We start from the raw sequence: 14,320 nt of genomic DNA, 5'->3' as shown, positions 1-14,320 counted from the left end.
CCTCGGACTCTGAAGCACCTGGAGAGTCGGCGTCACCATCCCCCCCCCCCTTTCCCTGAACTCCAGCTCCCATCTCTCACCAGAAAAAAAAAAAACCCCTGCTGACTGTGAAACAAGTAGAGCCCTCCATCACCTCCTTACCACACACACACGTACACACACATAACACTGGCTGGTACTATTATCATGTTAAAGTGCGCTTCACATTCAAATATTCCAGTACAATTGCACAGATATATGTAAACAATTGTTGCGAGCATGCACACACTGTATACAAACACACAAACGTATGTGTCCTGAGGAGACGGTCCTTAGCAGCCAATCACAACCATGGCTGGCCATTGCAATAGCCAACCCCCCCATTATATTTTATTGTTTTGACTTTGTAGGCAACTGTGTCACCATGGTTGTAAATAAACCACTCGCTCAACACAATATAACACTATATTAGAGAGACAAAGCTCTGACATGTGACAGTGTTGAATCAACTGAGGGTAAACTGTCTGAACCGTGTTGTAAGGGCTACCAGTACTAACAATAACTCGACATGGACAGCTGGTGAGAGCGAGGCGGCTGGTATTTTACGTGAAGCAGCAGGTCGACCTGCGTGGAAACGACACTTGTATCTTTTCTCTGAGCCTTGTTTGTCATGTACAGAAGAAGATGAAGAAGCCTTTTCTCTTTTTTTTTTTTACTCATACTTGGAAAACCTTAGCGTATAACAACTCTCACTGTGTCCGTGATTACTGTGACGGCTGTCCACGAAGCTACTGTACAGTTCTGCCATTATAAAGTTGACGTAAAGACCACACGGTGGTGGTGGTGGTGGTGGTGGTGGTGGGTGCACCTGAACGCGTCACTGGAGACCACACGGCGTTACCGGGCATTTTAACAGTGAGCTGAGCTGCACACGATTCCTCACAGCTGTGTGACGGTGTGATTTTTTGGATTTTGACCCACGCGACACCTGCTTGCTGTAACATACGACTCTCGTAGCTGTCCTCCTGTAACACACTCGTGTTTGTGGGCTGAACGCCACCACTTCCTCGTTTAATGTGATACAATCTGACATGTAAGCATTTCCTCTATGACAGAAAGAAAAAAAAAAAAAAAAACTTCCTCCGGTATTCTCATTTTCTCAACACTCACTCAATGATCTGTATGTATGTAAGTATGTACTGTGCGTTAAGTCGGAAGGCGTAAGCAGAGCTGCGGTCAGAGGGTCACTTTGTCATTTCGTTTCTAACTTTGGTCGTGCACAATAGTGTAGTGTACGCAGTGTTATATGTAACAAAAAATGTTTGGTATTATTTGCACTTTTTTGTCCCACTTAGAGATATTCATGAAAAGATTCTTAAGGAGATACAAAATGTTATGAATAATGTAAATTAAATACTGATGTCTGAACTGCACGACTGTTAGACTCATTATTTCTGCTCTAGATCTTAAACCCTGAACTTTAATTAAAATCCTGTTTCCCAAAAGTCCCCTCTCTCTCTCTCTCTCTTACTCTCTCCCGCTCTGACACAGATCCACACACATCAGTGTTTGTTATAAAAATACATTTAATCCTTCTCTGCTTCCTCTCTCGCAGTCAGCTTCAAACAATACACGTAGTCATTGCGGCACCCGATGACAAGAGACTGTTCATGCACCACCGGGGAGGAGAACAGCTCCCCGGGCAGAGTGTGTGAGGCCAGCGTTTGTCCGTCGTGACCGTCCAGGATCCAGACTGTGCCATCTGTGGAGGCCAGCGCCACCAGCGGCCCCCTCCTGCCTACGGCCGAGCCATCGAACACGCACGGGGTGGCGTACACTTTGCCCGACGTCTGGAAAGTCCAAACCAAAGAGCCGTCGGCGCAGCTTAAACAGTAGAGGCGGCCGTCGTGTGACCCGCACAGGAGCCTCTGATGGTCCGGTGTGACACACGGGGACGAGAAGACGGGGCCCTTTGTTGAGAACTGCCACACCTGCAACAGCAACACAGGAGAGAGACAGAGGCACTGTGATTTGTAGGAGCTGAAATTCTTGTTTTAAAGGGCAACTTCCTATTGCCATAATCCCTATAGTCATATAGATAGGTTCATTACTATTAATTATCGGTGCATGTTGTTTTGAGATCTGCGGGGCAGAGACACGAGGTGCTCAGTGAACACAATGGAGGTGAACAACATCCCCTGTCCCTCATCAAACTCATCAAATACACAATCCAACAACTCTAAAATGCTCTCGTGGACAAGTTGTGACCTGCACATTCACCATGCTATGAAATAATTATGGACGTATAATTATAACAATACGACACATGAAGCAATGGCCTACTTGCGCTTTTAAAACCACTTTGCCCAGCAGCCATGTCTGCAATGTCGTTCTGGCTGTGCATTTGCTTCGAAAACAACTCTGTCTCGTAATGTTACATTATTATTTCATAGCGTGGCGAATGTGCAGGTCACAACTGGAAACAACTGGAGTTTTGAGGGACAGGGGACCTGTACCATTCACCTCCATTGTATTCGCTGAGCAGCTCGCATCTCTGCCCCGCAGATCTCCAAACAACATGCACCGATAATTAAAGGTAACGTACCTACCTATATGACTATAGGGATTATGGCAATGGGCAAATTTGCCAAAATGTTGAACTATCCCTTTAAGGAATTCAATTTGTAAGGTCTTCTCACCAGTTTCCCTGTGTTGCTGAAGCAGCAGATGTTTCCATCCACTGAGCCGATGGTGACGCGGCCAGAGGAGACGTTCGGCGATGAGAAGAAGGGGACGTCCCTACAGACGGACCACAGCACCTCTCCACTGTCCTGCCACAGAGACAAAGACCATCAACACCATCAACGTCGTGTCGTCTGATCAACCCTGGTTCAGTGAAGGTCGGGGAAAGTGTCTGTGGTTCTACCTCACTCACCGGGTGCAGACAGAGCAGGTGACCTCCCAGCGACGCCGCGTACAGCCGCCTGAGGGAGGGCTGCAGGCAGGGGGAGGAGAACACGGCCCCCCCGCCACAGTGACGCCTCCACACACACTGCTGCAGCTGCAAAACACCCAAAAACACACCTTCATTAGAGCCTGATCAGTCGCAACACAGATACACACATCAGAGAGGTCACAGCAGGCGTCAAGAAAAACAAGCAGGCTGATACAAACTTCAATAACTCCTCTCTGAGGGACACTGAGAAACTGATGCATACTTTTATATCCAGCAGGTATGTCAACTCTTACCTGTTCAACCCCAAAATGTTATAAATCAACTTCAGCTGATCCACAATCGGCTGACCAGGACCAGAGGGAGAGACCAGATCACACCTGTTCTTCTAACACTCTGATTTTTGGACTAGATATGTACCGATTGTGAAATTCTGGGCTGATACCGATACTGACAATTGACAATTGGGCCGATGCTGGTACCAATGTTTTTACTCTGTAGTTTATTCCTCTTTTGTGGAAAGGAAACCAAGAAATCTTCATTACTCACAAAAACATTTTGGTCCCATTTTCGCTGACTTAACTTTAACAAATTGAACGTGCACGCACCCTGTGGCGTCGAGTCACGTCCCCTCAAAAAAAAAGAGGAATAAAACAGGCTTCCTCTGAGTCAGTGCAATATGCCACATTCACCACTACCATCAGTATATTCCAATGGCCGATGGCAGTGAATGGCGACAATCGGCCAATACCGATGTTAAGCCGATGCATTGGTGGATCCCTATCTTAGACTCTTATTTGTTTTTTAAGCACTGCATGGTCTTGTTCTGCTCAGCTTTGGTGAAGCAACTTTCAGTTCTGATGTTCTGAGGCTATAGCCATGTCCTCAAGGCCCTGAGAGAAGCTCAAGAGCTGAAATGTTCAAACATAAACTCAGCTCACTTTGTTTATTCTCCTATTTTATTCTATCCATGTTGTATGTGTATTCTATTCTGTTTTTCTAGTTTTTTGTTTCTAAATTCTCTTATTTTATCGTATCTCATTCTCAGTTTTTGTATTGATTTGTCCTGTTCTTTCAGCTCCTCAGTCCGTGAAGCTCTTTGACCTTTTAAAAAGTTCTTTACAAATAAAGTCTGACTGATCGATGGAGACCCTCAGTTTGACTCACCTCTGGGTTCAGTGCGTAAACGTGCCCATCGTGTGAGCCCACCATCACCAGCCCTGTGTGAGGATCCACAGCGGGACAGCTCTTCACGGCGTCTCCCGTCTCAAACGTCCACCTCGTCTTCCCAGAGGCAGCGCACAAGAAATACACACAGCCGTCATAGCAACCTGGAGAGGTAGAAAAAGAGACCTTAAGGACAAAATATTACAATAAAGCACCAAGAGAAGATGTTGATAGAGTTGCTGTTGTTGACCTATAACCACCAGTGTCCCGCAGTGAGACACGGCAGCCGACGCCTCAATCCTGTCCCCGAGGACTCGCTCCCAGCGGAGGCTCCCTGTGTCCAGGTCTAAAGCCTGGATCCTGTGAGAGTGAGAGCCGATGAACACGGTTGTTTCCCTCAAATCTGACCCCTGATCTGTCCTCACATGGACCAGTAGCACCGGCGAGGCGTCCACACATCTGCCCGTGTCTGAGGACCAGCTCAGACTCAGGCCCAGGACATCTGCTCTCTGTTTCTCATCATGGAGGTTTTCACGTGTCTCTTCATCCCTCACGTCCATTTCCATCACCTCGCCTGCTCGTCTTATAACTCTAACAGCGCGTGTCTCCGCCTGCCGCCTCTCTGACAACGTTCGCTCCGGCTCTTTGCGCTCTCTCTTTGCTTGCACAACAGAGGGAGCGTTGCCGTGACGTTTCTTGGATTCTGGAAGCGACGGCGCGCTGTTCTCCGGCGGCGGCGTCCGTGTCGCTCTTGCAACGCAACGCAGGACATCAGAAAACGTCCCGTCGAGGATAACCTCCAACAGCTCCGGTGAGCGGACACCCACAGCAGAGAGGACGTCCTCGCAGAGGTGCAGCGCCTTCAGAGAGTCGCCTCCGCTCAGTAGGAAGCTGGATTCCTCATCGATGCTCACATCCTGAGCAAAACCTAAAGCATCCTGTCGACAGAGTCACAGCAGAGTGTAAACATCCAAATAAATAAAGTTGATTTGATTTGAAGGTATCCAAGTGTGAAGCTCTGACTTTAAGGGGGGACACAATAGGGTAAAAAATTTAACTAACAGATATCATCATGAAACTTCCCAAGTTTATCACTTACATTTAGACAGATATTTTTTGTATTACAGGTTTTGTCAAATTTTATGTTTAAATATGTAAATTAGGCAATATCTAATGAAATATGCGCTAATTTGCATACATTTCCAGAACCGAAATCTGAACAATGGATAAAGCCCCTTTCAAAATTCTTGTTTTATTTTGTTGACATATTAGAGTCAGAAGTTTTTACAGAGGGGGTTTTGGATATCTCTTTTTATCACTCTGTAAATGAGAATATACGGTCACCAGCCCTAAATATATATATATATATATATATATATATATATATATATATATATATATATATATATATATATATATATATATATATATATATATATATATATATATATATATATATATATATATATATATATATATATATACATATCAACAAGCCCCTCTGTAAAAACCTTCAGAATATAGACAGGAATAAAATGAGATTTTCGGGCTCAGAGTCTGAGGAAAAACTCATTTTGAGAAATGGCCTTTAAAGACTTGTACTGTGAAATTCCAGAGATTGTTAATGTAAATCGTACTTTTATGATTGGTTGTGGATACAGAAAAAAATACTATTTTTAGAGCCCACAGAGAGAGAGAGCTCTACAATGATACCTGACACGACATGGGTCAGACAACAGGCACAGCACAGTATGTCACAGTAGCTGCTAACTTGTGGTGAATTTAGGAGAAAACTACTGACAAAAGAGACAAAATGAAGTAAAATAAAAACCTTAATGTGGATTTTTACCATTTAATTCGACTCTTCTGAAAGAATACATGTTAAGGGAAAATCTCAAAATGGATCAGTGCATGTTTGCCTGTAGTGTCTCGCCTTCAAAGCGAGTTACCTTCCACAGAGACTGAAGTGTTTTCTCTAGTTCGATGACGTCTCCTTGTGAAGACTCCAAACTCTGTCTCTGTCTTTGGTATATTCTCATCAGTGCCTCCATGTCCACTTTACCTGCAGAAAAACAAACATTAGAGTCTCTGTGATGCTGCAGCGTCTCCTCTGAAGCAGCAGCAGCCTGTGTCCATGCTCACCGTGTGGAGTCAGGCTCAAGGCCGGCACCGGCACCAGAGCGTCGGGGACGCTGTAGGACGGCAGCAGCGCAGACAGCTGCTTCACGATCAGTCTGCACAGGTCTCCGTCTTCCACTTCCTCCTGGCGGTGGACAACAGGGGAGGTGAGGTCGTCCTGACGCAGAGACAGAGCCGAGGCTGAAGCTGCCGTCTGCTCTCCAGATGTGGACGCCACGACGAAGGCGAGCAGCCGAGAGCCGTTGTACAAACCCACGGCGCAGGCCTCCACCTGAGGCAGACCCACGATGAGCTGAGGGAGGAAAACAGAAATCCTTCCATCAGACAACCAGTCAGGAAGCACACAAGGTATTCTGGGTGAAAATATGTTACTGTTTTATTGATGCAGCTAAACAAAAATGTAATTATATGTATATATATCAGGGTATTTTTACAGCAGCTGGTCTCCTCTGTTCCTGATCTGTGTGAACAATTCATGCTAATTGGTGTTTGAAAGGAAAATCAACACCCCTTCATTAGAAAAAAGGAATTTTTTAAGAAGTTGAGACTTTCATGGCTGAAAAGTAACATGATTAGGACGTCAGCTGGTTCATTTTATTTCTAATTTATTCTTGATACCTGTGCATTTTACTGCTTTTCTCCAAGTGCACTGGAGAGCTCATGATTTCATCTCTATTTGTTAGTGTATCAGCAGGATTATGCAAAAAGTCCTGAGTCAATCTGGACCTCATTTTGTGGACGGAGACAGAGGACAGGGAAGAATTACAGATCATTTACTATGAATTTGAATGATTTTCTCTGAAGCCTGGTGTATGCTGTTTGAAACTGGCCTTTTGGGTTTTATTTTACTCCATCTCATCAACAGACACAGATATATAAAGCTAAAATAAAGACTATTTAAAGCTGCAGAAATCAATATTTTCACAGTAACAATTGTAATAATGACTAAGTGTGATGTAGCCCAGATAAATATCATCCCAGTTCCTCTGTGGAGAGCGATTTATCGTCTTTCACTGTCTCACTGGTCTGGTTCTATGAGCTGATTTCACTCTCTGCTCCGGTGAGTGCAGCAAAACACACAGCTCAGCTCTCATCAACAGACAGCAAACAGTGAGAAGGAGCTGCTGAAGACAAAAATAAACCTGGAGAGATGTGGACACAAACATGGCTCTGAAGGACTGCTGATATCCTCCCGCTCTGGCTTTATGAGCTGATGATTCAGTTTATCGGTGTGTGTGCTGCACTGCCCCCCAGTGGCTAAAGAAACCAACTACTACTGTTTTAAATTCAGATACAGATCTCTCTCTAAACATCTACAAGCCTTAAAATTGACATAATCTCTACAGTAGGCTCTATATAAGCAGCTTCCTCACACTGTCAATACTTGTGTATGGCCTCTGATGTCTGTATTCTGATGGATGTATGTGTGTGACTATATATGAACTGCATGTGAACATAAATGACACTTTCTACAGTATTTAATTTTTGGAACAAATCGTCGTACTTGCTGCAAGCCGTCCAGGTTCACCCGTTTCCCGTGGCGTTTTATCAGCCTGTCTCTCCGTCCCAGGTAGTACAGCTGTGTGTCCTTCACCCTCACCCAGTCTCCGGTGGCTCTCATCGTCCCGGGGACAACGGCGTCCTCCTCGTCCAGGAGACACACTCTATCCTCTCCACCTGCACCGAGAACCATGTGGATTCAGTTCCCTGAAATAAGATCTGCATGCATGTGTGTGTGTGAGTGTGACAGTGAGTGATGCTCCTCACCAATGAACACCTGTCCTTCACCCTCTGTTACAGCGTGGCCCTGTTCATCCCTGACCTCCACCAGCGTGTCCCTCAGAGGAGTCCCGAGAGGCACTGAGGACTCAGAGCTGGAGGGACTGTGGTGTTAAAAGGATAGTTCAACATTTTGGCAAATTCACCCATTGCCCTAATCCCTATATTCATTGGTTCATTACCTTTAATTATCGGTGCATGTTGTTTTGAGATCAGCGGGGCAGAGACGTGAGCTGCCCAGCGAACACAATGGAGGTGAACGGTACAGGTCCCCTGTCCCTCATCAAATACACAATGCAACAACTCCAAAACGCTCTTGTGGAGAAGTTGTGACCTGCACCTTCACCACACTATGAGATAATAATGTAACATTACGAGACAGAGTTTTCGAGGCAAATGCAACCGAAACTACATTCCAGACATGGCTGCTGGGCGGAGTGATTTCAAAAGCGCAAGTAGTGTAGCAAGTTTTGGAGTTGTTAGATTGTGTATTTGATGAGTTTGATGAGGGACAGTGGACAGTGACACTGTACCATTCACCTCCATTGTGTTTGCTGAGCAGCTCACGTCTCTGCCCCACTGATCTCAAAACAACATGCACCGATAATTAAAGGTAATGAACCTACTATTATGACTATAGGGATTATGGCAATAGGCAAATTTGCTAAAAATGTTGAACCATCCCTTTAAACACAGCTGTGGTGAAACCGAGGCAGAAAATCAATTAGCAGATTTAATAAGAAATGATTTCTAACACTCACGGTTCACTGGACTGCAGCACAGACTGAGGTATTTGGTAGCAGCAGGCCCAGCAGGACACCTCAGTGATACCGTAGATGTTATAGATGTGTGTTTTGTTGTCTTCATGCCTCCAGCTCCTCAGCAGAGCCGGCGAGGGACAGGCCTCCCCGCCCAGAGCCAGCACCCGCAGCGAGGAGCCGGAAGACAATGCTTCCTGCTTTATGACGCCACGGCCGAAGCGGCTGAGCAGAGTGGGCGTGACCTGTGAGAAACGAGAACGCACATCACAGAGGCCCAGAGAAAGGCTGTGGAGTTCCTTTCAGAGTAAAGAAAAACACATGAAGCGACTCTTGCCTGCAGGACCGTCGTCTTGTGATCCCTGAACAGCAGCTGAGCCAGTCGACCGGGCGTTTTCTTGACGGCAGAGGGGACCATGAGGAGCTGCGCCCCGGATGACAGGGCCAGGAACATGTCCACCACAGAGGGGTCAAAGGTTAAAGGTGAAGCCAGGAAAACCACATCGTATGCACTCATCTGAAACAACGACCTGAGCAGAGGGAGGAGCAGTTTATTCAGTATTTTTCTAAATAAAGCTCCAGAGTGAGACAGACAGGTGTAATCACTGACCTCAGGTGCAGTATATTGGGGAGTATACACCTGTGTGGTACCCTCACAATCTTTGGGAGGCCAGTTGTTCCAGATGTGTGAAGCACATACGCCAAAGCCCAGTGGTCAGGATCCTTCTGCCCCACAGCTGCGTCACTGACGTCAGCACCGTTGGCCTTCGGGGCCACAGTCTGCAGTGTGTCTGCTGTGTGTTCGGTGACTGGCAGCAGCTGGACTCGTACCAGGGTGAGTCTGAACTTGGGTGACACCACACACACCTCCACTGACATGTGTTTCTCCACAGCCGTCTGGAAACGCTTGTCATGGGAAAAGGGAAGGAGATCAATGTAAACATTTGCACCAATGAGAGGATCAATGAGGCCCAAGAAAAAAGCTTTGCCACAATTGTATTAGATTTTAAACCCTAATCCTAGAAAGAGACAATATTTCATTTAGCTGAACCTGAACGAGTCTTTTCATACAATTTATAAGCTTTCTTCTCTGTTTTATATTTGTATTCATTGACTCATGTATGCTATTTAATGTTTTTGTTGTGATTAGTGATAGTTTCTCATGGTTTGTAAGGAATGTGGAAACAGCTTTCTTGGAATTGACAAATAAACCTAATCTAATATCGATACATATAAAGTACCTAACCTGCAGGAGGTCTGTCTTCACTGCACAGTACTTGAGGCCACACCGGTTCATGACTCTGACAGAGAGAAGTCCTGGAGCTTCTGGGTCCAGAGGGACATAGGCAGCAGGTGACTGCAGGATCCTGGAAGACAGCACAGAATAAAGCATGGCTCATAATGGACATAAATCACACACCACCACACACTGTGTATCTGCACTGTTCAGTAACGCAAACTCACCCCAGGATCCACACAGGTATATATAAGTCATCCCAGCAGTACAGACCGATGACACGGTTACCGGAAGAGCAGTGTTCCCGTAAAAGACCAGACAGCTCAGCGGACAGTTCAGCGAGGTCTCTGTACAGCATAGACACCGGGCTCCCCGACCCCGACCCCGGCAGGCTGTCGTATGTCACAGCGACTCTGTCCGGGTGTTCAGAGGCAGCGGCGAAAACAAGCTCCTGCAGCATCCCGACAGCCATACCGGTGAATGCTTCACTGACCACCGGCTCACCCTGTGTTAGTACCGGTTAGTACCGAGTCCGAGTAAATACGTAATGAAACATATTCTCCGTTTAAGAGGTGGACGAGGTTTTGTTTATATCCAGACAGACCCACGTTTGTCCATCGAAGATGACGCACTACGTGAAAATGACGTCTCACTAATGGTTCGTTCAAGTCAGTACTGAAACTCAGAATTTCTGAATTTTCATAGACATAGTGTGTTTATATTGTGTAATATATCAACACCGTATCCACCAAATATAATAATTTATGATATGATAAACCCACGTCATCACTGCTATAGACGGGTCCCCCACTGTAAAATGCATTTATTATATGTTTGAGTGTGTATTTAACGGCAAAGACGCCGTGTGAATGAGCACGGTTCCATTATTTCCCTTCAACAGTGAATGCACCATCTATCCGTTGTCCAATCAGCTTTCGCTATTTGTGACCGAGGGATTTTGAACTCGCAAAGCGTCTCAGCCGTTTCTTTTTCAAGTGCTGCCGGTTTTTTATTATCCATAAACACTAAAAAAAACAATTTCATATGCAACATGGACGTTGATTTAAGGAAGAAACTGAACCAAAATAGCACCACCTACAAAACGTCACTAGACCGAATCATAGACAAGGTGAGTTGTAGATGTTGCTCTCGGCTGGAGGTAACGTTAACGCTGATGTTACCCTGGGTTTGCTAACGTCAGCTAACTTTTAGCATTTAATGTAAATTATAATATGTGGTGGGGGGGATCCTAAAGTGCGCTAACTGCGGCTGTTCTTTCAACAGTATTCAAAGCTTCAATATCACGACAGCGGGATAGAGGTGGACATCGTAAATATAAAACCTAGTGGTAAGTTAACTGCAATTAAAGCCCAACTAACAATCCATGCGAGACCGCCCTGTAACTTATAATAAATAACATGTACGTATATAAAGATACAGTCGTCATGCTTGTGAGCATACCACAGGATAGCTATTTGATATTCTATCAACTAAAAGTGCCTACAAAACATTATACAAACGATTCATGAACAGATCACCCAGACAGAAAATAGAACAAGTAAGTTATACTCAGTACATTAACAAAATGTATCGCAAAGATCATAAATCAGGTATTCATCCAAGTGAATTTAAAAGTAGATGTTTCTGAAATGTAAATGATAAAGTGCCCTGCTACTTTTTGCAAGTGTCTGGGACATTAAATCCAAAAGGTTTAACCCTATAATAAATAATAGGGGAGAATGCACTAAGGGTTTTGTAAATAAATAAACAGGAACCAGTGTATTGCAGTGTGTCTGACTGGAAGCCACACATACTGTTGACGTCTGTTCATCTCATTGTGTATCTCTTCTGTCTTGACTCCTTGTTCGATGAAGCTCTCCAACGCTACATGAGGCAGTCCAGAAAAGAGCTAAGCAAGCTTGAATCAAAGGTTTGGGCTTTAACCACACTTGGCAGGCACGACACAGAGTGCATTTTTCCAGTCTTTTTTGTCAGCAGCCTTTATAATCAAACACATGTTTTCTCCTCAGAGCCTGACAGATCTGACAGAGGAGTCATTAAATGGTTAGTATTAATCACCTTAAATGAATGACATGTTATTTGCAGAGATGTGTATGAGTAGTTGTCATCTAATTACTCTGATATTCTTCCACCACAGCACAGAATATTACAGGAAACTCTGAGGTAATGTGCCTTTTGTTTATTAAAGGGATAGTTCAACATTTTGGCAAATTGGCCCAGTGCCATAATCCCTATAGTTTTAGGAGTAGGTTCATTACCTTTAATTGTCGGTGCAAGCTATTTTTAGAGCGGCGGAGCAGAGCCGTGAGCTAATCAGAGCTACGCCACTGAGGCTCATGAGATTTCTTGGTTTCCCTCATCAAACTCATCAAATACACAATCCAACAACTCCAAAATGCTCTCGTGGACAAGTTGTGACCTGCACATTCACCACGCTATGAGATAATAACGGAACGTTACGAGACAGAGTTGTTTTAGAGGTACATTTATGCAAAACTGCTGATGTGCGTTCCCATCGGTGGCAGTTTTCCAGAAAGACTATAGGGATTATGGCAATGGGCCAATTTGCCAAAATGTTGAACTATCCCTTTAAGACATCCGTCTTAAAAATCTCATATATTCAGTTCATTGTGGATTGTTTTCAACAGTTGGACTTCATGCAACAAGATGGCCCGGCTGATGCGACTTGTGTATCCCTCCACCAGTTTTCTGGAGATGATTCAGGTAAGAAGAAATGATTGCAGACACTACTGACATATGAAGCAAGTTGTATTTGTGCTCTCGTGTTAGGTAACATCTCTTTTCCCTGTTTGTGTACTAAAGGGATGTCCAGAAGTGACACAACCCAGCTGACTGTGAGCTCTCTGAATGAGAGTCGGACTACTGTCTCTGAAACTGAGCTCCAGCCGGAGGACCAAGACCAAGATCTGGAAATGACGCTGAGGAGCCACGGCTCTTTAGTGGAGCTCTACCCCAGCATGATCAGCCGAATAGAGAAGGCCTGGCAACGGCAGAACGTCTCGGAGGCCGCCGACTCTGTGGTGAGGAGGTACCGCAGGTGGCGACGGCATTCCAGCAGAAGCAGTCTCAACAACACTTTCGTCGTCCCCCAGATGCGCAACAGCAACAGCAACGAAAGACATATGACCAGCAGGGAGAACTCGAACAACCGGAGGAAAAGGCTGTTCACGAGGGTGGAATCTGTCCCTCGCCAACCAACCGGTCTGCAGACTTTGCACGTGCAGCAGCCGTCTCCGAGAAGACAGCAGCACCAGCCTGTCCTCGTGATGGACTTCTCTGGTGCTTCTGACGCCTCTCTGCTAACAGAGCCACTGAATGAGACCTTTACTGTGTCTGGAGTGTCCCAGCTGGGAGAAAGGCCCTGCACTTATGCCCCCAGTCCCTCACGATCCGGCTATCTCACTGCAAAAGCATCGCTGGACACGTCTCCTAGGTCTAAAAGGTTTTGTGCGCACTCACAACAGGCTGCTGACTGCTCCATGTACGCGTCAGAGATCAGTGCTCTTAAAGAGAGACCTGACATCTACGGCTCCCCGGTCAGGCAGAGTCCCTTAAAAGCAAGGATGATGACCGGCTTCAATACATCACCTCGCGTCTCTTCTAGAAGCCCAAGGAAATATTCTCTGGAAAGCTTTTCCAGAGAACCTATGAGGCCCAGGTCGATCTCCACTTCTCTGTCCTCTCCCCCACGAAAGTACTTTGTGCCTCTGAGGACGGAGCCCCATCTCTCCCTCCAGCCACAGCTGCGTTCACCTCGGTCGGCCACGGGGACGGGACGTCTCAGGCGGCACCTGTCTTTCCACTCGTCCCTGCCATCGATCCCCGCCTCCTACTCGCCGAAGAAGCTCGACGAGGACTTTCTGAGAGCCTACCACAAGTTCGTCTGCCTGAACAAATCGTCTTTCTTCAACAGCCATCCCTGCCGTCTCTGCGCCAGGAGCTCCGAGGCCAGCAGGGGCCACTCCTCCTCGGCCCTGGCGGCTCTCGCCCTGTCACCTCACCGCTCCGTCCTGAGGAAACGCCACAGGGGGTTTGGCTGGGGCGAAGATCCACAGTCCAAACGCTCCAGGGACAGTAGCTGCACATCCTCTCCGGGGTCCAGCCGCCACAGGAATGAGATGCTGCGGCGCTGTCTCTCCCCGGCTAAGCTGTCTTATGATGACCTCCCCTACAGCTCCAGCAAACATAGAGTGTATAATGAATTCAGCAGACAGCAACAGCAGCAGCAGCAGCAGCAGCAGCGGTGGTGCTCTGCAGATGCACATC

At 46.1% G+C, this 14,320-nt stretch overlaps 1 protein-coding gene across 1 annotated transcript; it reads right to left on the bottom strand.

Annotated features, from left to right (window-relative positions):
• Positions 1 to 1,565: 1,565 nt before the first annotated feature.
• Positions 1,566 to 10,505, bottom strand: aasdh (aminoadipate-semialdehyde dehydrogenase; the record flags this gene model as incomplete). The annotated part of the gene is made up of 14 exons (XM_083970542.1): positions 10,240 to 10,505; positions 10,022 to 10,142; positions 9,386 to 9,681; positions 9,113 to 9,305; positions 8,779 to 9,020; positions 8,006 to 8,121; positions 7,743 to 7,915; positions 6,242 to 6,530; positions 6,049 to 6,161; positions 4,350 to 5,037; positions 4,100 to 4,263; positions 2,915 to 3,040; positions 2,679 to 2,810; positions 1,566 to 1,970 (listed from the first exon to the last, which is right to left on the bottom strand). The coding sequence occupies exons 1-14, from the start codon at positions 10,482 to 10,484 to the stop codon at positions 1,566 to 1,568; spliced, it is 3,303 nt and encodes a 1,100-aa protein (XP_083826668.1). The 5' UTR covers positions 10,485 to 10,505.
• Between the last annotated feature and the right edge of the window lie 3,815 nt (positions 10,506 to 14,320).

This window comes from Trachurus trachurus, assembly GCF_905171665.1.
Source record: "Trachurus trachurus genome assembly, chromosome: 4".
Classification (NCBI taxonomy): Eukaryota; Metazoa; Chordata; class Actinopteri; order Carangiformes; family Carangidae; genus Trachurus; species Trachurus trachurus.
This window is presented reverse-complemented; position numbering and strand designations above follow the sequence as displayed.